Raw genomic sequence first — 23,875 nt, 5'->3', positions numbered from 1 at the left:
CATGTGTTCTCTGTTTCATCAAGAGAGTCTGTTTAGTTGGCTCCAAGCTTTTCTTTCTTCTGTGGAAAGAACAAAGGTGTTCTGTGTTCCAGGTATCTGAGTTACAATATATAAATTGAATCTAATCAGGAAAGCACAGAGAAAGCATCCACCCATTGGGTTCAGACTCCTTGTATTACTTCTGTAGGTAGATGAGAGCTGCAAACTTTGGACTTGTAGGGCCAATGCGGTAACATTCATAAACACAGTTCTGCTGCGAAAGTATGCTAATAATTGCAATCGCAAAGCACTCTCACTGACATGTAGACGCCCACTTCCCCTCTCGCACATCCGTAATACCTTGCAATCCAGCCGGCGAACTACTCCAGTCCTGCAGCAACAGTCAGACCAGGTGGGCTCCATCCACTCTAGTGGACAGTCACAGCGCGGTGACATGACCCGTTAGGCGGTCGGTCTCTCCGTCCGTCTGTGTCCCCCCCCCCCCCCCACTTACACGCTGTAGTGAGGCGGCTCTGGCTTCTTCTAACACCACACGCTGCCTTGCAGGAGGGAGGAGGCGGAGCCACACTGACTAAATGTGACAGGCACGCACACGCCTCCTCCTGTGGCAGGCACGCACACGCCTCCTCCTGTGGCAGGCACGCACACACCTCCTCCTGTGACAGGCACGCACACGCCTCCTCCTGTGACAGGCACGCACACGCCTCCTCCTGTGACAGGCACTCACACGCCTCCTCCTGTGACAGGCACGCACACGCCTCCTCCTGTGACAGGCACGCACACGCCTCCTCCTGTGGCAGGCACGCACACGCCTCCTCCTGTGACAGGCACGCACTCGCCTCCTCCTGTGGCAGGCACGCACACGCCTCCTCCTGTGGCAGGCACGCACACGCCTCCTCCTGTGGCAGGCACGCACACGCCTCCTCCTGTGACAGGCACGCACACGCCTCCTCCTGTGACAGGCACTCACACGCCTCCTCCTGTGACAGGCACGCACACGCCTCCTGTGACAGGCACGCACACGCCTCCTCCTGTGACAGGCACGCACACGCCTCCTCCTGTGACAGGCACGCACACGCCTCCTCCTGTGACAGGCACGCACACGCCTCCTCCTGTGACGGGCACGCACACGCCTCCTCCTGTGACGGGCACGCACACGCCTCCTCCTGTGGCAGGCACGCACACGCCTCCTGCTGTAACCGTCTCAGGAGGAGCTTTTTTTTTTTCAATTAGCTTTACTTCTACTGCAAAACCTAGTCGCCAGGACTAAAATCTTGGTCGCCATGGCGCCCGGGATTTGTCGAGCTCTGATGTATAAGCCTTGTTTGTGCAGAGGTTCAGGTGCTGAGGCGCATTCAAATAACAAAAATTAAATGTGTTGTGTGATTTAAGGTTTTTTTTTTATATTACATTTTAGTGTTATTCAACATTAAAGTGCATGCTCACATGTTTTTATTCTTTAAGTTGCTAAAAACCATATATAACACACGTTATTTTTAATTATTAACATCAAAATTGTGGTTGACTTAAAAATGTAACATATATACATATATATATATATATATATATATATATAACATGCATTACACTACATATGCCAAATTACTAAAACATTAACCCATCAAACTTCTTTTTTTCAGACATTTCTCAAAGGACAATTTTGATTATGATTAAAGACAGCACTTTACATGAGGAATGGTTGCACAACTATATTTGCAAATGTATTTAAAATAAAATTCTTATCATTAAAACATAACATTTTCTTTTTGTAGTTAAAGTTTTTTTAGCCTTTGAATGTGTTTAAATATGCCACTTATGGGCCGTATACAATTTGGAGCGAAAAGCCGTTCTCACATGGTTTTTGGCAAAAATTTTGCCTGAAAATTTATCTCCGTATTCAATTCCAGTCTATTTTCGCCTATGCGAAAAGTCAATGAACTGAAATAGGTGAAACTTCTTCTCCACAGAATAGCAGGAGAAAAGAAGTGCAAAATCTATATTTTGGGGTGCAGATTTATTTATTTATTACCAGTTATTTATATAGCACACACATATTCCGCAGCGCTTTACAGAGAATAGTTGGCCATTCACATCAGTCCCTGCCCCAGTGGAGCTTACATTCTATGTTCCCTATCACATGCTCACACACATACACACTAGGGTTATTTTTTGTAGGGAGCCAATCGTCCTACCAGTATATTTTTGGAGTGTGGGAGGAAACCGGAGCACCCGGAGGAAACCCACGCAGGCACAGGGAGAATATACAAACTCCACACAGTTAGGGCCGTAGTGGGAATTGAACCCACTATCACACCGTCTGTGCTGCCCATGTTGGGAAACAACTCAGAACCCTTCGTACACTCCCCTAAAGGACAATTCATTCAAAAAAATAAATAAATTCCAGGAACACCCCAAAAAACGCATTAGAAATTTGGGGTAAAAATGAAAAAAGTGGGGCGACAACTGAAAAAACGCGAAATAAGCTTCTGGGGTGCTCTAAGAAGGGGCTAAGTGTTTTGGGGATTGCAGGTGCTTGTATGACGGAAGAATTTCATTTTTCTAAAACTTCACTTTAGAGACATTAAAATATGCTGGTACCCATTTTCAAGCACCCCAAATTTGATGGAACTATTTATTTGCTCCACAAAACACTGCTCTATGCCATTCTACACCACTTTTACCTAGACGCTAATAGCAAGCAATTACCACCACTTAAGTACCCTAACTAGTTCAGTTAGGGCTAATACTAAACTACCATAATGATTTCTGAAGTCAGCCCATCTTTTTCAGGGGTACAGGGTGATTTTCCCAATTCAACCTGCACTTTTCGCCTGTTTCACATTCACTGGATCCTGTTTGGCAATTGAATACGGAGTAAATCGGGAACACACACGAAAAGTTTTTGCGTCCGAAACACACGAAGGCGGCGAAAGGTCAGGCAGGCGGAACTTTCTCGCCGATGTGAAACTAATTGAATATGGCCCAATGTGAGTTAATAGGACTTAAATGTAAGGTTTCATCAATCTCACTGGCGTGAGGACACTCTATTATTTGGCGAGTTTACAACTTGCTGCCTATCACATCCAGCGAGCTGCTTAACATTAGAAACATCTGGAGGGCGTGTTGTGTCACAGCGAGAATGGTTGATGCGAGATTCAGCCCAGTCAGCATGAACTTACATCCTATTACATACAGAGGGGTATATTTACTAAAGTGTGGGTTTTTAGAAGTTGAGATGTTGCCCTTGGCAATCAATCAGATTCTGCTTAACATTTGCCTAGCACCTTCTTGAACGTAATAGCTCAAATCTGATTGGTTGCTATGGGCAACATCTCCACTTCTAAATATCCCACCTTAGTAAATATACCCCAGATAATCCAATTTCACCGGAATTTCGCACATATGTCAAACTCGCGCTCTATTACATTTACCCCTCCATTTCAACTAAAATGTCCCTCTACTTGCAGAGAGCAACCACAATAGTTCTCCTGGCGTATTTTAGACTTTATCAAAGCTGATTATTCTGAGTCTTCTTGAGTTTAACTAACTTAATAAATCATGATTATAAATTAATCAACACACCTAATATCCTTTTCTCCATATAAAACATATTAAAACAAATACAGCTAATCTAATTATCATGTAAGAAATTGATCCTCTAAGAGACGACTTTAGAGAGAGTTCTTGACTATAAACCCATTTGTGGCATAGCTAAATTTTCTATTAGTTATAACAATAAACTATTTGATCTATCTTAGTATTTCAAAGAGCAACTTGTATGTCCATTAAATTAACCACAGACGTTACAGTTTATGGCCCTCATTCAGAGCCGTACGCTCTGAGCAGAGCACACGTTCTGAATGAGGGCCGGCCTCCATGAAAATGGAGCGTCCTTCTGGCCGCTCGTATAGCTGTGGGTCACCACCCACAGGCTATACGAGCGTGCATTTTGATGGCCGCGATGGTCGAGACCATCGCGACCATCGAAATTGCGAGCCGGAGCCTGCGGTTGAGGTTTTCAACCGCAAGCTCTGGAGTGATTTTGGCTCTATCAGAGCCAAAATCACTCCCACTGACATCACTAGTGATGTCAGTGGGCCGGCTTCTGACGGGAGGCGTTCCCGTGGGAACGCTCCCGTCAGGGAGGCACGCCCCCGGCACGCCTACCAAAGGGGGCGTGCTGTCAATCAACATCGACAGCACGCCCCCTTTCATCAGACACAACGAGCGAAGGACTTTCCTTCGCTCGTCGCGTCTGGCGCATGCGCACGACAGAGCTCCCTCCGTCGTGCGCATGCTCAGTCCATAACATCGACCCACTTGCGAGCGGACAGCCGCTCGCGAGTGGGTCTGAATCAGGCCCTATATTAATAGTGCAAGAGACCTATTAATGCCTAAACTTTAATGTACAGTGTACACATATTATATATAATTTTATATGTAAAAAAAATAACTATAATGATAGAAAACAATACTACCAAGGCAGTGGTCTCCCTTTTCTGAATAAGATCAGTACCATGCTGCTGATCTCTGAGGGCCTGGTTCAGACCCGCTCGCGAGCGCTGAGCGCTTGCAAGTGAGTAAATGTTGGCCCAGTGCGCATGCGCATGACGTACCCGGCTCCGTCGTGCGCATGCGCGAGACCCGGATATCGAAGGGGAAGCCGTCGCTATGGGTCTAGCTACAAAGCGGGCGTGCTGTCGTTGGTGAGTGACTGCACGCCCCCTTTGGTGGGCGTGCCGGGGGCGTGGCTAGCCAGACGGAGGCGTTTCCATGGGAACGCCTACCGTCTGGAGCCGGCCCCACTGACATCACAAGTGATGTCAGTGGGAGTGCTTTCAGCTCTGATAGAGCCAAAAGCATTCCAGGGCTTGCGGCAACATGACCCTACCACAAGGGTCTCCTCGCAAGCCCGAAGGTCGCGATGGTCTTCACCATCGTGACCATCTTCCTGGCCGCTCGCTATAGCTGTGGGTGGTCACCCACAGCTATACGAGCGGCCAGGAGGCCGCTCTAAAAATTCAGAAGGACGGCTCTGATTCAGAGTGAGCGCTCTGTCAGAGCGTCCGGCTCTGAATCAGGGCCTGAGTTCGTTAGAAGAGCATGTGATGAGCTCAGCACAATCTCCTCTGCGCAGCGTCTCATTTGATTGACTCAGCATTATGAGAGCTGCAATAACCTCCCTGGATGCTCTACATGAAATAATCCTTCCTGGCAAATTGCAAAGAGCCCACCACTACCTCACTTGCATGCACAATAGCTGTCTGGCCGGACACACTCTAAGGGGTAAATTTACTAAAGTGAAAGTTTTTAGAAGTGAGTTTTGGAAGAGATGTTGCCCATAGCAACCAATCAGATTCTAGCTATTATCTTCTAGAAGGTGCTAGTTAAATGTTAAGTAGAATCTGATTGGTTGCTATGGGCAACATCTCTTCTAAAACTCACTTCTAAAAACTCTTACTTTAGTAAATTTACTGCCTAATAGTGTAAAAAAGAGAACTTGGATGCATGCCATTGGTGGGTGGGCCTTTACCGCCTTGCCGGTAATCCAGCTTTGCCTCCATTGTCAGTGTTAGTGTAAAACCGTACTAACTGTATTGGATTCATCACATCACATTGAGTTCTTGTCAGTAGTGCACCTGAAGTTCTGGCATGTGACAGACTAACAAGAATTGTAGCTTTGGGAAGGCACCAGATGTTTTTGCTGGATTGAGGATCCAACTAAATTCCTGTAGGAACTTCATTACTTGACTGTTTTGTATATGGTAAATATTAGATACTAGCACTGCCATATCTATCAAGGAAACATCATCACACAGTATAAAATACTTACAACTGTACTGTAATGATGCAAAATCTAGCTACCATTCATGGATGAATATTTGATATTCGAGCTGCCAGATTAGAGGAAGGCATAGCTGACACATAGGGGGCAATTCAATTGTGGCGTGCGTCTCCTACTGGGCATCTATGCGAATAGGCGCCCAACGAAGCAATTCAATTATTTCTCCGTTCGGACACCCATTAGCATTTACCGCGCCCACAAGCACCAGGTTTAGCCGCGCATAGCGGCTTATCCCATCTAAAGAAGAGGTTAGGGTGATCAAACAGCCGATTGGGCGCCCAAACAACCATCGGGCCGCCCAAAAAACGGGACTGTAGACAGATTTCTTCTCGCACCTCAACAGGCTGCAAGAAGTAATGAGTTGTCCGTCCCCTTCCCCCAGGCAGCTTTAGGTATCGAACAGAGCAACAATTGAATTGCTCCGGTAGACGCCTATTCACATAGACACACAGCAGGGGGCGCGGGCTACAATTGAATCGCCCCATCAGTGTCGGAACCTTCATTTCAGGACAAATATAACTAGAGAGTTTTACCATTTAAACTACTTAGGGGCATATTTATTAATTATGGGGATTTGGTCTCGATAATTAGAATTTGTTAGTGCTGCTAAGAAATGGAACATTTACCATTGGTAAATTCAGCATTTTAGCAGCCCCCATAGAAACTCAGCGGGGCTGCTTTTGCAATCCAAACGGGGGATTTTGAGATATCTGCTATGGTCCCCCGTACATACATTCAGGGGATCCTTGGGATAACCTGCAAATATTTTTTTGATCAGTATGCCCCTAAGTGTACAATAATATGTAAGAATATTATCTGCCATATAATTATATGGAGGATTTAATGAATGCTGCCTCTAGCATCCCCTAAAATATACAAATAAGAAAAGGATAAGGCAGACAACAAAGCGTTGAATATAGGAAGTGTACCTAAGGAGCAACTTTTGTAATCGCTTGTTCTCAACATTCTGTATTCTTTCTCAAACTTTATTTTAATTTTTTTTTTTTTTAACCTATGGATCTTGCAGGAATTAAAGTACAACATAATATTTAAGTGAGAATAATAAAGTTTAATGGGTCTGATTCAGAGTAGTATGCAAACCCGATGGTTTGCGTACTACTCCGACGTCAGAATTTTGGCGCATGCACAGGATCTGTACTGCACAATTACTGTTATTAGTCACCAGCCTGAACTGCAAGGTGCTATTGCATTATATATTGAGGTTGTTATTGCATTGTATATTGCCTAATATTCTGCAAAGTAGTTTGTTTTGAATTATATATTGTCTTATATCCTGCAAATTAATTGTTTGCATTGTATATTATCTAATTTTCTGACATGTAATTATTGTTATATATACCACCACCACAATGCCCCGGCACTCCAATCACCTTCTCACATCATGCGTGTAGCTGGCTCTGGTGCCTTCCTCGGGGGCCAGTGCCCTCCAACATATTGTCCACAAGCAATAGGCAGCACTCAGAGACTTAAAAACAGTTTATCCAAATTCGGGTGTTTACGTGATCGACGTTTCAGGGAACGCATCCTCTTCCTCAGGACAGCACTTGGCAGCCAGTACATCCATGCGACAAGCTCTAGCCTTGGCATGGGTTTCCAAGGCCTTGGAAAGGTGGGCGGACTCCCTGTATGATGGCCTTCGTTCAGGTGCATCCCACTCTGAATTATTGTCCACAGTTGAAAACGTCTAGGAAACAGCAACTGCTCTGGGTAAGGCAGCCTTGGATTCTTGACTTTTTTCGGCCAGAGTTTTAGCTTCAGTTGAGTCAGCCAGGCGTGCACTCAGACTCCGCACCTGGTGGGACAACACAGGATACAAAAAGGCCCTTGAATCTCTTCCCTTCAATGGTGAGATGCTCTTCGGTCCTGAACTGGACAAAATTATTGCTTCAACAGCAGCCCTGGTTTCAGCCTTCCTTTTGTGGCCAAAGTTCTTCCTCCCGAGGTGGTAAAACAAAAGGGAGACAGTCCTGGACAGGTGGCAAACACACTGACAGTCCACATGACATACTGGACTTCCTCTTGGGGTCTCCCACGGTGGGAGGCCAATGTCAGTTATTTTGCGAAGAATGGTCTTAGAGGACATTGTGTACAAGGCATTGGAAGATTGGGCTAAGCCCTAAGCTTCAAGGACTTTACTCCCAGACAATTTTTTACCACAGGTCTGCCTCACAACCCCTCCATGACCAGGGCCTTGCAAGTTTGCTTTAGGTCCTAAGGATACTGGATTTAAACCTCTATACGCTCCTGCCTATGCCTTCTAAATCCTGCCTATACCTTCTAGAATTGTCGCTATTTGCGTACGCAGTCATACAGTAAATAAATACCTTCAGACTTTGAAATGTGTTTCCAACGCACAAAGGTTATTATTCAACATAAAAACAGTAGGTTACACGCTGTGATCTAAAGACAATTAAGCGCAAAGAAATCATACAGACCCAAGGTACAGTTATACATATGCACGCGCACTGGAACCAGTTACCGGCATCAACAAGAAACCTCCGTCAACAGCATCAGCAAGAAGACTCCAGATTGGAGGCGGTACGCACATTTATACCCTTACAGAGATAAGCAACACAATAGGCAAGTTTGGTATGGTTCCATTGGTTCCCAGTCACGGTGCTTCTGTTACAGGACATTTAACAGGTTGATTCAAATGGACACAGGTCAGCCTCCGACAGCCTTTTGTCTCCTTTTTCCCACCGCATGCAAATCTAAGCTGCTAACATTACAAAGTACATTTTAGTGTTTTAACTCTCTACAGTCCATAAGTTGAGAATGCATGTTGCGATATTCTCACCGATGATACCGGAAAGCTGTTGAGACAGAGTAGATCAGTACAACACCAAACACGGTTTGCTTATCATGTACTAAATCTTAGATATCAAAATAGTCTTTATTTCACAACATTAGTAAGAAATGAATAAACCTTGAATATTACACTTTGGAGCTATGGAACCTTTTATGTGAGTGTGCAGTGTGTAAGTATGAGGGGTTTGGGGAAGAGACGCTAGTAAGATTTATATAGTGAGGACTTTTAACTTAGGGAAGATGCGTACGCATGAAGATATTAGACAGCGTTCGCATGCAGGATATTATGCATTCGCTAATGTGCGTCATGTTAACAGCGCAACATTGTGTATTTAATGTCTGTACTTAAGTGTGAGTTTCTCTAAAATGGCACTGGGCAGCCATTCGCAAAATGGTGTTGTGCAGATCTAATTTTATAAGATGGTGTCTTGTGGCCATTCGCAAGATGGCGTCGTTCCAATCTAATTTTAAACTGATTCTGTCTCAGCCAATTATCCAGCTTCGACAGTCCCTTCTGGATTTCAGGCGTCATTTCCCCTGTGCCTCCACATCAAAGAGGGACCAATTTTTATTCCAACCTATTCCTTGTAGGAAAACCGGATGGCTCCTTCCGTCCCATCTTCTATCTGAAATATCTGAATGTTTGTTTCTCTCAGGGTTCCCAAGTTCAAAATGGAGTCACTCTGGTTGCATTATGCACTCCTTGGAACCAGGAGAGTTTATAATGTCCCTGGATGCCATGGATGCTTATTTGCATATCCTGATCTGGGATATAGATCGAAGTTTGCTATGTTTTGCAGTCCTATTGGACCATTACCAATTTCAGGCCTTGCCCTTTGGGATGTCGACAGCTCCGCGGGTGTTCACCAAGGTAATGTCTGTGATGGCAGCCACCCTGGGGCTTCGAGGAACCTGGATAATACCTTATCTCAACATCTCTTAGCAGCCCAGTCGGCAGATATCTCGCAGGAGCATCCGAAACTGATGATTCAAATCCCTTCGTTCTCATGGGTGGTTCCTAAATTGGCGCAAATCCAGCCTAGTGCCTTCTCAGCCAGTGGTACATTTGGGGACCCTCAAGTCCAGGGTTTTTTCTCCATTAGGTCAACATTGTTTCCCTTCAGACGTTGGTACGATCCCTTCACTGTTTACATCTCTACAATCGTGTCCTCAACAAAATGGTCTCCACCTTCAACATGGTAGAGTTTGCCTAGTTCCATTCCTGGACTTTTCAATCGGATATTATGATCTGGTGGAACAGATCTCACTTTCAGATCAAGTCCCAGTTGATAATGTTCTCTCCGGGGACCAATCACTCTTTTCTCTGGTGGCTTCAAACCTCTCACTTGGACAAGGAACATCCATTCCTCATTCAGGAGTAGACTTTACTTATGACGGACGCCAGCATCAGGGATGGGGTGCAGTCACTCCTGCAACAACCTTCCAGGGCTACTGGATGGGCCAGGAATCCCAATTTACCATCAGTGTCTTGGAGCTCCGGGCAATTTACAATGCCTTGTGTCAAGCAAGACATCTTCTCCAAGGTTGTCTGGTCAAAGTCAGCTCAGGCAACTTGGCAGCTGACACCTACATAAATCATCAATCATTCAAGCCATGCAAGAAGTGCATTCCGGGAGTCGACAATTGGGAGGCCAACTATTTTAGCTGTCATGATGTACATCCCAGAGAATGATCTTTTCACCCAGAAGTATTCCAACAACTCTGGGGCCACCCATCCATAGACATGTTAGCGTCCCATCTGAACCGTAAGCTGACCCATTACTGTTCCAGGACCCAAGACCTGGTAGCTTTTCTAGTAAATGTACCGTTCGCTCCCTGGACCTTTCAGCTAATTTACCTCTTTTCTCCAATGTCCCTACTGCCTCGGATCAAGCTGAAGCAAGCAGGTGGGACTGTCATCCTAGTTGTTCCAGATTGGTCCTACATGGCGTGGTATGCTGACCTAAGGCGCCCGTTGGCATCACCCCCATGGTGCTTCCTCTCTGGCCAGATGTTCTCTCGCAGGGCCCTTTCCTCCGTCATTTTCCATTACTGGCTTTGACGGGGTGGCTGTTGAGACAGCCCTCTTGAAGGCCAGAGGTGTCTCAAATGCTGTGGTCAGTACTATTCTTTGCTCCAGGAAACCTATTTAAAGCATATCACCGCATTTAGAAGGCATACCTCTCCTGGTGTGCTCCACAGAATTTATACGCAGTGGTTTTCCGTCTCACTAAGATTCTGTCCTTTCCTTCCTACAGGTGGAGTTCGATTTGGGCCTCCTTCTGTCTTCTCTGAAAGTAAAGGTTTCTGCTCTTCCAGCTTTTTTTTTCAACGATGATTAGCAGTCCTTGCTGTACAGACCTTTCTCCTAGGGATACTCCATATCCAGCCAACTTTTGTCCCTCTGTTTGCACCCTGGGACATGGTTCTGGTCCTCCGGGCTCTTCAACACCCTCCTTTTGAATCTTTGGAGTCAGGGAACTCAAATGGCTCATGTGGAAAACAATTTCCACCCGGCGATTTCTTTGGCCTTTCAGGTCTCAGAGTTAAGTGCATTGTCTCACAGATCTCCGTTCCTGGTTTTTCATCCGGACCAGGCGGTTCTGTGGACTACTTAAGCTTTTCTTCTGAAGGTGGTCTCCTGTTTTCATATTAATGAGGATATTGTGGGCCCTTCCTTTCCTGCTAAGGAAGACTTTTACGTCTTTACAATCTTCTCCGCATTTGTCTGGATCTAAAAAATTTAGTCGCCCTCTCTTTGTTTGTGCTATATTCTATTGTCAAACAGGATCGGCCTGCCTCCAAACAGATGATTGCCCATTGGATTTGGGAGGTCATCTGTCAGGTTTACTCTTTGGCTAACATGCTGGTACCAGCATCGGTGACAGCTCATTTGACTTGGCTGGTGGGGACTTCCTGATTGGTTTGGGGTAGTGTTTCGGCAGATCAGATTTACAGAGTTGCCACTTGGTCCTCAGCACACACCTTTATCTGATTCTACCACTTTTACACCCATACTTCCAGGGACAGTAGTTTCAGACGAAGGGTCCTATGCACAGCTCAGGAGCATTCCCTCCATTAGCGGACTGTCTTTGGGATGTCCTCATGGTGGACACTGGATGCCCTCCCATTTACTCCCGGGTTTGCTTGGGTGTTTGTTTCGGGTTGTGGTGCTCCAGTTCAGGATGTGTTTGTGTGCCATGTTTTGTTCTCCTCTTCGTCTCTTCTTTCTGTCTTTTGGGCTTTTGCTAGTGAAAACTGCCTTCCCTGGGCAGGGGGCACGTTACAGATTAGGTGAAGCCTGACCTGTCTCAAAGATACCGTTTTAGTGCCCAGACTTCTCCAGCAACACCTATACCCCATGGTATAGCCCATGGTATAGCTGGTATATATCAGGTAAGAATTAAAATCATGTCTTTCTAAGTTATCACTTTATGACACTGTTCCTCATTCATTGTCGTTTTGTCTCTGGGCACATTTGTTTGGTTAATGAAAGATATTTAATTAAACTAAAACAATGTCCCTATTTTTCACTTATTGTAATCCAGTTTATCATGACTAGGACTATACCTCAGTTATTGGCACACCATTTGCTTATCACTACCAGACCATGGGGCCTATTCATCATTGGAGGCTTAATGCTTAAGTATCCAACTCGCAGCAGGGGATAGTTTACACCGGAGCAATTCAACATTGCTCCGATGCGGGGACAGCTGAAAAAAGCAGCTGTCCCTTCGGTTAGTATCGCAGCTACAGAAGTGTAGCTGTGTTACCTCTTCCCTGTCATCCCAGCTACGCATGCGTGATCCGAGGTCATGCATGCGCAAAGCTGCCAGGGAGTCCAGGGGGAAGGCGGCAAAGGGATCCGCTGGGATTCTTATTTGCATCCCCGGAACTCCTTCCCATAGGAAGGAGCAGGGCTACGAGAGCAAGCGCCGTCTGAAGATGATTTGGCCCCCATGTCAGTTCCTCTTATTTATCATTATTTTCTGTTATAATGCCTTTTCATTGGTATACTCTTACCATCTCTCCTTGGTGATATATCATTCTCATCACCCCCATGGTGCTTCCTCTCTGGCCAGATGTTCTCTTGCAGGGCCCTTTCCTCCGTCATTTTCCACGACTGGCTTTGACGGGGTGGCTGTTGAGACAGCCCTCTTGAAGGCCAGAGGAGTCTCAAATGCTGTGGTCAGTACTATTCTTTGCTCCAGGAAACCTATTTCAGTTAAAGCATATCACCGCATTTAGAAGGCATACCTCTCCTGGTGTGCTCCACAGAATTTATACGCAGTGGTTTTCCGTCTCACTAAGATTCTAAGATTTTATACAATTTAATAAGACAGAGAGTCTTATTAAATTGTATAAAATGAAGGAAGAGAGGCAAAAGGAAATTTGTTTTTCCTATTTCTTGTCTTTCCTTTCCAAGGTGATTTATTTCTTCTTCCTCCTCTAGGGTAGCAGAGGGGATGACTCAGGGTATAGACTGGAGAGGAGCCTGGGCACCAAACGGTTAATGAAATTTACCCACAAGTCCAGGCTCCTCTCCTATATACCCCAGCCACTGGGACATCCGTTTTGAGTTTGGTGGCAAGGTAGGAGCTGGGCACCATTTCAGGGGGTATTAGATGTCCCTCCGTATTTTATTTAATTTTATTTACTTTCATTTTAATTGTGTTTTATTACTTAGAGTGAGTAGTGTAAGGCGTCCTATAGGACACCCCCTCTGCCGCTCCAGCGCCAGTGGCCGCAGCACTGGCGACTGGGTCAGTGACTTCGGCCGCGGTCTCCTTCACATCTGGAAGCCACAGCCGGCGCTCACCGGGAAGAAGTTAGGGGGGCTCCCTGCATGCAGGGAGTTAGGGCTTTCACCGCCTGAGCAGGAGACCTCTGGTGGTGCTGACAGTGGGGGTTCCCGGTCTGACCGCGCTGCCCACTTGACCACCAGGGAATATTATATGGGCAGGGGGCTGCTTAATACCAGCGGCGGCCATTTCCCTGGGGTTATATCAGCCGGGGGAGATGAGCTCTTTCCTGTAACCCCTACCCTGACCCTGGGACGCGCTCTTCCCCCGCAGCAGCAAGCCCCAGGGAGATCTTCTCTCTCAGACTCTGAGCAGCCATTTTACCACAATGCCTGCCTCAGTGCTGGAGAGTGAAGTGGGCTCCAGTCTCCTTTCATAGTCTGCTCCCAGCAGCTAGCTAGTTAATTTGCTCTTTCCTGCTACTTACGGTTGGCTTGTTGAGCTTCATTAGCCCATATTCTGCATTCAGTGGTCTGTGTGTTTGAAAGTAAGTGTACCTTGCCTGTGTCCCTGTACCTGTTGTGGTTACTGGTCACTGAGGGAGCATCCCTGGCAGGGGTGGGCACAGCTTATATATATCTGTATATATACTGACACTGCCTAAAGACCCTTTTGACTTTGCGCCCAACACTTATTATTGGTGTGTGTGGCGTTTTTCTGCGACTCTCAGGATGTCCAGAAACAAATCTACCAAGGAGGTAGGCACCGCAGTATTGCACACTTGTTCAGCAAATGCTAGATAAGCATAGGGCTCCTAGATGTAGGCTGGCTCCTTGTGAAAGCTCCTCTCGATTATCTGGCGGAGGGCAAAGTGGGAGTCTCCTCCCCCAGTGGATGCCCATATTAAACATCTTATTAGGTCATCCCTCCTGCCTATCCCTAACACGGCATTTCTGAAGATCCTATGTTTTTTAAAGTCAATTTATGTCAATGCAAGTGCTCTGGCTCGTCCAGCCCTCGCATCTCCTTGAGTGGCTAAAGCTGTCGGCCGCTGGGCAGATGCTTTGGAGGAAGGACCTACCTCTGGCATGCACGGAGGTGTCCTGGCCTCTATGATTTGCACATGTTAGAGAGGCTGCTTCTCATCTCTGAAGAAGCCATAGATTCAGGATTTATAACTTCAGAAATTTTGGCTTCTGCAATTGACTTCCTTTTCGGTCCGGAATTGGATAAGTTGCCACACCGAGTCCTAGGACTTCTGTCTCTCGTTCCTTTCGCCCACAGCCGGGGGAGACGAGCTCCAGAGGTCAGTCTTTTCACAGAAGCCAGGATTCGGCCCCTAACAATCTCAAGCCCAGAAGTAAGCAACTCTGGTCCATTAAATGTCCGGCTGCCAAACCAGTGGACAAGACTGCCGCATAATGGGGCGGGCCGCCTCCCGAGGGTCCTCGGAGTGTGAGGCAGGCCTCTTCACTTTTCAGCAGTATGGATGCACACCACAACAGATGCTTGGGTCAGAGGTGTTGTGCCTCAATGCTTTCTAGGTTTTTTTTCCACCGGCCTTCCTACACAGCCAGAAAAGGCGGAAGCTCTCAAGGCATCTCTTTGCTCTGTCTCTTGGCTTCAGGGGTCGTTATTCCTGTTCCCCCGTTCCAGAGAGGGTTAGGCTTTTATTTTTGTTTCAGAAGCCGGATGGCTCTTTTTGACCCATTCTCAATTTGAAACCCCTAAACAAATTTCTTCCCGCATGAAGTCCCTTCAGTCGTTCATTCTAGCATTGGAACCGGGGGACTTTGGCCCTCATTCAGAGGTGGTCGCAAGAAGCGAGCGCTCTCTCTGAATGAGGGCGGCCGATTCACGTTTCAAGTGCGGCCTCCTGGTCACTAGCTAAGCTGTGGGTTAACACCCACAGCTTTAGCGACCGACCAGGTTTATGGTCGCGATGGTCAAGATGATCGCGACCATCGGGGCTTGCGATGAGACCCTAAGGTTGGGTCTCTGCAAACGCAAGCCCCAGGGGGCTTCCTGCTCTGATCAAGCAGGAAGCTCCCAAATGACATCACTGCTGTCAGTGCGACCGCCCACAAAACGGCAGGCGTTCCTTAAGGAACGCCTCCATTTGTGTAGCCACCCCCCCACCCCGCCTACAAAACGGGGCGAGCTGTCGATCAACATCGATAGCCGCCCCTTTTGTAGCGAGCTCCGGAGCGAGAGAATTTCTCACTCGCTCCGGGGCTTGCGCACGTGCAGTGGCCGCTGCGCGTGAGCAGGGCCTTAACATCGACCCGGTTGCGAGCGCTCAGCGCTTGCGACCGGGTCTGAATGAGGGCCTTTATTATTATTACTATTATTATTATTTATTTTTATTGCGCCACAAGTGTTCCGCAGCGCCGTACACAGTACATAAACAAATTGTAGACAAGCGACTTACAGAACAATACAATACAGGGCCAGGACATGGATAATATATATTGCTACATTAGCGACCATAACACCCAGATAAGCAACAGAGCATAAGCAACCAAGTGTTAGGTGCACTAGTGGTGAGTAAGAAGTAGATGAAACTAAAGTAGGGAGAAGCACAAGAGGGTAGAGGGCCCGCTCGGAAGAGCTTACATTCTAAAAGGATGGGGAAGACAAACAGGTTTGACACAGATGGGGTAGATGGGGAGGAAGGAGCATGTAGCAGGGAGTTAGAATGATAGCTGGAAGACTTTCATGAAGTAGTGGGTCTTGAGAGCCTGTTTGAAGGATTGCAAAGAGGTGGAGAGTCTGATGGGGAGTGGGAGAGAGTTCCAGAGGTTCGGGAGCAGTGCGGGCAAAATCTTGGAGGCACGAGTGGGAGGAAGTAATCAGCTGGCATGAAAGACGGCGTGCATTAGTTGAACGAAGAGAGCGGAGAGGAGAGTGAAGGGAGATGAGATCAGAGATGTATATGGGAGAAGATTAGGTGAGGGCTTTGTAAGCGAGCATGAGAACCTTAAATTGGGTTCTAAAAGGGAAGGGGAGCCTGTGGAGGGCTTGTAGGAGAGGGGAGGCAGATGTAGAGTGTTTAGAGAGGAAGATAAGCCGTGCAGCAGCATTAAGGATAGACTGGAGAGGAGAGAGATGGGATTTGGGGAGGCCAGATAGGAGGAGGTTACAGTAGTCCAATCTGGAGATGACCAGTGAGTGTATGAGGGTTTTAGTAGCATCTTGGGTGAGATAGGGTCTGATCTTAGAAATACTTTTGAGATGGAAACGACAGGACTGTGAAAGGTTCTGGATATGTGGTTTGAAGGAGAGGGATGAGTCCAGGATAGCTCCAAGACAGCACACCTTGGGACTAGATGAGATAGTTATTCCATCATTTGATAAAGAAATAGTGGGAAGTGAGGTTATGTGGGAGGGTGGGAAGACGATCAGCTGTCTTAGACATATTAAGTTTAAGAAATCGCTGGGACATCCAGGAAGAGATAGCAGAGAGACAGTTGGAGATACGAGTCAGAAGAGAGGGGGAGAGATCAGGGGAGGAAAGGTAGATTTGAGTATCACCAGCATAGAGATGATAATGGAGGTCAAAAGAGCTGATGAGTTCACCTAGAGAGGAATTATAGAGGGAGAATAGGAGAGGTCCAAGAACAGAACCTTGGGGAACACCTACTGTAAGAGGCTGTGGAGGGGAAGAGGAGTCATGAGAGGAAACTGAGAAAGAACGGTCAGAGAGGTAGGACGACAGCCAGGAGAGGGCAGTGTCACGTAGACCAAGGGAGTGAAGGATATGCAGCAGGAGAGAGTGGTCCACAGTGTCAAAAGCAGCAGAGAGATCAAGGAGAATGAGAAGAGAGTAGTGGCCTTTGGATTTGGCAGCAAGGAGGTCATTGCTGACTTTCGTAAGGGCAGTTTCAGTGGAGAGAACGGAAGCCAGACTGAAAAGGGTCAAGGAGGGAGTGGGAGGAAAGAAAAGCGGTAAGGCGGTTGTAGACAATCCGCTCAAGGAGGCAAAAGGGAGGAGAGAGATGGGTCGGTAGTTAGAAAGAAGGTTAGGAACAAGGGTATATTTTTAAAAAATGGGGGAGACAAGGGCATGCTTGAATACAGAAGGAACAGTGCCTGATGAGACGGAGAGGTTAATGAGGTGGGCAAGATGGGAGCAGGCAGAAAGAGAGAGGAAGTGGAGGAGGCGGGGATGGGATAGGATCAAGGTGGAAGGGGGGTAGGACCGGATGAGGGCCATGACTTCCTCTCCAGATACAGGGGAGAAGGATGTTAGAGTTGGTAAAGTTGATGGGGAGGGGTGATCTGGGAAAGGAGGAGGTGGAGAGCTGGGGGACAGGTTGGATATGATGTCCTGATGTATGGAATCAATTTTAGATGTAAAGTAGGTAGCAAAGTCAAGGACAGAGAGCAAGGAGGGGAGACGAGGGAGGGGGTGGGCGAAGGAGGGAATTGAAAGTGGTGAAGAGACGCTGGGGATTAGAGGACTGAGAGGAGATGAGGATCTTGAAATATGACTGTTTAGAGAGGGAGAGAGCAGTACTCTCGTTGGATATACAGGATGCCTATTTGCATATCCCTATCCAAACCAACCACTACCAATTTCAACGTTACCCGTTGGTCCAGGGGTAGCCAATCTCGGTCCCCGTGAGCTACCAACAGTTCACGTTTTCCAGACCACCTAGCAGGTGCACAGGTGTATTCATTACTAACTAACACATTTGAAAAGATCCGCAGGTGGAGCTAATTATATCACTTGTGATTCTGTGAGGAGACCTGCAAAACATGCACCATTGGTAGCTCTTGAGGACCAGGGTTGGCTACCACTGCGTTGGTCTGTCCGCAAGCGCCTTGTGTGTTCACGAAGGTCTCAGCAGTCATGGTAGCACATCTGTGCCGCAGGGGCATCAGAATTTTACCGTACCTGGACGACTGTGCTAAGAGAAGCAAAACTCCAGCAGTTCTCAGAGATCACATTCATCTGAAGGTAGAGCTTCTTCAGTCACACAGATGGATAATCAATTGGAAGAAATCCACGCTATCTCCATCCCAGGAGAATGTCCACCTTGGAGCCTTGTTGGATTCCTGTGCTCACAGAGTCTTCTTCTCTCTAAACAAGCTCTTGTCATTACAAGCCAGACATCGCACCTTTCTCAGTCAATGGTGAGTGTCCATTCACTCGTGCATGCATATTCTGGGGTAGTTAGTTTAGACATTCGACATGGTGGAGTAGGGTTAGTTTCTCTGCCGGCCTCTCCAGGGAATTATTTCGGAACATTGGATCAAGTCATGCCCAAACCTCAAGGCACAAAGTCTTCCCCAGGACGTAAGTAAGCTTTCCCTACTATCCTTTTTGGATCCAGGACTGGGTCCTTCTCACCACCGATGCAAGCCTTCGGGGGTGGGGGGTCTGTAACTTGTCAGCCAACCTCTCAGGGCCAGTGGACGCATTTAAAGAGCCAGCTTTCCATCAACATCCTGGAACTTTGTGCTGTGTACAGTGCTCTGTGTCAGGCACAGCACCTCCTTCGGGGACGTCTGATGAAGATACAGTCGGACAGTCAAGGTGCCATGCAAGAAGTCGGCAGAATTCTTAGCTGGAATGAGCGACATCTTCCAGCACTGTCCGCAGTCTTCATCCCAGGCATTCAAACTTGGGAAGTGAACTTCCTAGGTCATCTGGACGTCCATGCAGGCGAGTGGGCCTTACATATAGACATCTTACAGCTATTAGTTCGTTGCTGGGGCCTTCCGGATATTTGCATGATGGCTTCTCGCTACTATCATCAGCTTCCGAGCTATTGCTCCCGCACCAGGGATCCAGAAACTCTCCTGGTAGATGCACTAGCGGTTCCTTGGACCTTCCCTCTAATTTATATCTTCCCTCTGATCTCAATGATTCCTCAGGTCCTTCGCAAGTTCAAACTGGAAGGAGGCACTCTAATCCTGGTGGCTCCGGATTGGCCCTGGCAGGTGTGGTATACAGATCTGCTGGGCCTCTCCATAGATGCCCCTCTGCGTCTTCCACTACGGCCGGACCTTCTGTCTCAGGGCCTCTGCTTCCATTTGGATGTAGCTCATCTCGCTTTGACGGGTTGGCTCTTGAGATGTCTATCCTAAGACCAAAAGCACTCACCAGGAGGGTTGTTCAGACCATGCTGCAGGCTAGGAAGCCTTTATTGGCACGTATTTATCATTTTGGCGCACCATTTTTCTTGGTGTTCAACTAGGGGTTTAAACCCCAGGTCTTTCCGCCTTTCCCGTATCCTTTCTTTTCTGCAGTCAGGTCCGGATTTGGGCCCTCGTCTCTCCTACTACAAGGTCCAGGTTTCGGCTTGTCTATCCTTTTTCAAAGCCAGATAGCTCTGCTGCTGGAAGTGCAAACTTTTTCTGGGGGTTCTCCATGTTCAGCCACCATTCGTTTCTCCTGTTCGAGCTCTCCATTCAGCTCCATTTGAACCGTTACAAACTGTGGAATTGCGTTGGCTTACGTGGAACACTTTGTTTCTACTAGCCATCGCGTCAACCCGAAGGGTGTCGGATTTGAGCTCCCCCTCTCGTCTTGCTTCCCATTTTTTGTGTTCCCTTTGGCATGGCTGTATTGAGAACTCGCCTGGGCTACCTTCCCTAGGTGGTATACCACTTCCATATTGATCAAGACATAGTAGTTCCTGCATTTCAGACTACGGATCCATCTCAACCGGAGGTTTCGTTGGATGTGGTGAGGGCTCTCCGGCTTTATGTCAGGAGGATCAGAGAGATCCGCAAGTCGGACTCTCTGTTGTCTTATATGATGATCATATGGGTGGCTGGCTGGCTACTAAGCAGACCTTGGCCCGCTCTCTTCGCTTTACCATTCGCCAAGCTTCCTCCTTGGCAATCCTACCTACCCCTGGCCCATTCCACCTGGTCAGTGGGGACTTTGTGGGGTTTCTTTTGAACAGCTCTGTAAGGCTGCCACATGGTCCTCTGCTCATACCTTCATCAGGTTGTATGCATTTGATACTTTTGCGCTCTCGGACGCCGCCTTCGGGCGGGACAGCTTTAGGATGTCACTGATGTCCCTGAGCCCCCTAGTGGAGGAAGAAAAGGAGACTTATGTCTTACCTGTTAAGTTCTTTCTTCGACTCCATAAGGGGCACAGGGCGCCTGCCCTGACACACCTGTCTGCCGGGGGGTGTTTTCTTGGTGACCGTCTGGCTGTACTTTCCATGGCAAGTATGGTTCTGTATGTATGCCGGCCTTCCTTCTTCTTCTCTGCCTCACTGCCGTGAACTTGCAAACTAAACTGAGGTCCCAGTGGCTGGGGGTGGGGTATAAAGGAGAGGAGCATGGACTTGTTGGTAAATTTCATTGACCGTTTGGTGCCCAGACTCTCCTCTCCAGGCTATACCCAGAGTCATCCCTGTGCCCCCTATGGAGTCGGAAAAAAAAAAAAACATAACAGGTAAGACATAAGTTTCCTTTTTTTAAAAAAAAATATAAATAGCTTAGATATGATCCTTATAATACTATATGTATATTTTTGTCATAATGATTACAAAATTTAGTTTAAACCTAAATTAATTTAGGAATATGGAGAAAATTGTGCTGTGCTCATGTCAGACCTTTAAAGATTATGCGGTGTATGTTATTGTATAACATTGTTTAATTTGTATAAAAAAAAGAGCTCTACCAAAAGGCATGTAAAATCATCAGTAGGGAATCATTAGCAAAAACTGCATGAAAAAATGCAGATAATATGCATATTTACATTTTATTATTATTTTTATATCCCCAATTTACATAGCACTGTACAGATTGTATATGTCATTCACATCAGTCCCTGCCTGTCTTATTGGTGCTCACAGTCTAAATTTCCCAACACACAAGTGCTCATAGACGCATACATAAGGTTCATTTTATTATAATCCGAGTAACCTACCAGTGTCTTTTTGGAGTGTGTGAGGCAATCGGAGCACCCAGACGAAACACACAGACACTGAGAATAGATACACACTCCACACAGATAAGTTGAAAATTGAACTCATGATCCCATGCTGTGCAGCTGTACTACCCATACATTTTAAAGATTAGCAAATTTCCATATCTCTACATTGCTACAGCTACAGCGTTACCCAAGTCTATAAAAAAAATAAAATAATTAGCTGTTAATATACAAACCATACTTACCAACTCTCCCTGATTGTCAAGGAGACTCCCTGAAATAACAGCAATCTCCCTGAAGAGACTAACAATCTCCCTGATGGCACCTTACCCCCATTATGTAGCTGGTATATACTTGGGGAAAATAAAAAAAAATGAGAGATATATATTTTATTATTCAAATGGTATAATCAGTGCCCTTTCCCTGCACTGGTTATAAGGCACAATGATCCCTATGGTTACATGCATTTTCATATAAGGTTTCTTGTGGTCACTTATATGGAACCACTTGTAAAATTCAATACATGAGCAAGGAAAGTATCAGTGTGTTTTTCATCAACAAATAGATCTTACTAACAATTTTGGGGCTCGTTTACATTTGGACGTAAGTCAGTTTTACGGCACACCTCTCAGACGGACCAGCACACGTCCACTTTAATGCCACGCTCAGGGGCGTATCTACAATAGGTTCAGGGTGTGCGGAACACGGCCCCTGGGTCCAGTGGGGCCCCGCACCGCACACCCTGCACTCATAATAAAACTTACCTCTCCGGAGTCCCACGTCGGCGCCATTTTCCTGTCGTTTGCGCATGCGCAGTACAGGGAAAATGGCCGCTGCGGCCATTTTCCCGGTGACCTGTGCATACACTATAGACTCTGGGCACACTCTAGTGCCCAGAGTCTATAACTCCGGCGCTGGCCGCGCACAGCTCAATGCGCTGCCGGCCGCCGGGCGGAGAGGAGGGGGCCCGTGTCAGAGACTGCACACGGGCCCCCTCCTCTCTAGAAACGCCCCTGCCCACGCTCATAGGTGCTGCTTTCACAATCTCCCTGAAATGCATTTTCAAAAGTAGGCAAGTAAGATACAAACATAATTTGGTATATAGAACCTGTTTTGCCGCAATGTGTATCAGCAGTGTATCCTTGTATCTGTAGCTAAACACACTGTTAATATTCTGTGCATTATAATGCTCCATTGAAATTGTAAGCTTATTTTGTGAAATCTGACCCTGCTGGGCTGTGGCAGGAGGAGATATTAACTAAGTTAGATACATATGATTTTCCCTTCATTCTTATCCAAGGATAAGACATGATACATTGCATCCTTTTCTATATATAATTAGTATAACTTATGAGGAGTTAATGTAGTTATGCCTACATTATTGTACTGCCAAAAGCCAATGACTAACATACTATTGCTGTCAATAAAGGCCAGCAAACATAAAAGGAAAGAAACAATCATGTCTATTAATGTTGGTCCTTGTTGTTACTTACAGGCTGTCTCACAGCATGGGGAAGAGACGCTGTGTATCGACTGCAGAGAACAAGCCATCTTCTGGCTGTTGTGGAGTGAAGAAACCCAAACTGTGTCCATCACCTGCAGGCAGTGTTCAGCCCCCAGTCCCACATAATTGCCAGCCCCCTGAGGACAAGACGGTGGGTCCAGGTGCCCTCACCCCACTCTCCCGCCCCAACGGGACCACAAGCGGCAGGGAGCAGTTGGTGGTGACAGCTGAAATGGGCTGCTACTGCTTTGATGTCCTTTATTGCCACTTGCATGGTTTCCCACAGCCACGTTTGCCACGTTTCACCAATGATCCCTAGTAAGTGTTCTGGTTCTAGTCATAGCTTCTTACATAGACAGAGGTCATCCATTATATTCATACAGCATTTTGTTCTGTTGCTAACATTTGTAACATGCACTTTCCTATCATAGCTGAATCTACAAGGGGACACCTTGCATTGTAATAATGTGCTGCTGATGGGGAGTAAGAGCTATATACAGGGCTATGCAGCCCATTACAGAAAACTACATTAATAACACCGCAAAAATAGTTCCAGAATGAAAGATAAAAAAATGGAGAACGTGGTATAGTTATAACTGTTTACATCGCCATAGTCTTAGTAAGCAGAGTCCTTATCATGTCTGAGCTGCAATAGTGTGTAATGAGGTGCGAGGGTGTACTGTATTATAATAATGTATCTTAGGCCCTGATTCAGAGCCGGACGCTCTGACAGAGCGCTCGCTCTGAATCAGGGCCGTCTCTCTGCATTTAAGAGCTGCCTCCTGGCCGCTCGCATAGCTGTGGGTGACCACCCACAGCTATAGCGAGCGGCCATGATGATGGTCGCGATGGTCAAGACCATCGCGACCATCGGGCTTGCGACGAGACCCTTGCGGTAGGGGAACGCCTCTATCTGGCCAGCCACGCCCCCGGCACGCCCACCAAAGGGGGCGTGCTGTCACTCACCAACGACAGCACGCCCCCTTTGGTGCGAGATCCATAACGACGGCTTGGCCGTCGTTATTCGGGTCTCACGCATGCGCACGACGGAG

At 46.9% G+C, this 23,875-nt stretch overlaps 1 protein-coding gene across 5 annotated transcripts in view; it reads left to right on the top strand.

The window, feature by feature from the left end:
- The window catches only part of LOC148517010 (AMMECR1-like protein), a 58,364-nt gene that overhangs the window by 15,450 nt on the left and 19,039 nt on the right, over positions 1–23,875 (top strand). For all 5 annotated transcript variants that reach the window (XM_088479190.1, XM_088479191.1, XM_088479193.1 and 2 more), the window contains one exon: positions 22,815–23,141. In XM_088479190.1, the coding sequence (XP_088335316.1) occupies positions 22,815–23,141 (327 nt within the window). The remainder of the gene's footprint in view (positions 1–22,814; positions 23,142–23,875) is intronic.

The sequence above is a fragment of the Taudactylus pleione genome, unplaced genomic scaffold, assembly GCF_031769625.1.
Source record: "Taudactylus pleione unplaced genomic scaffold, aTauple2 ptg000229l, whole genome shotgun sequence".
Classification (NCBI taxonomy): Eukaryota; Metazoa; Chordata; class Amphibia; order Anura; family Myobatrachidae; genus Taudactylus; species Taudactylus pleione.
The sequence above is the reverse complement of the archived record's forward strand: the minus strand, read 5'-3'. Positions and strand labels throughout refer to the sequence as shown.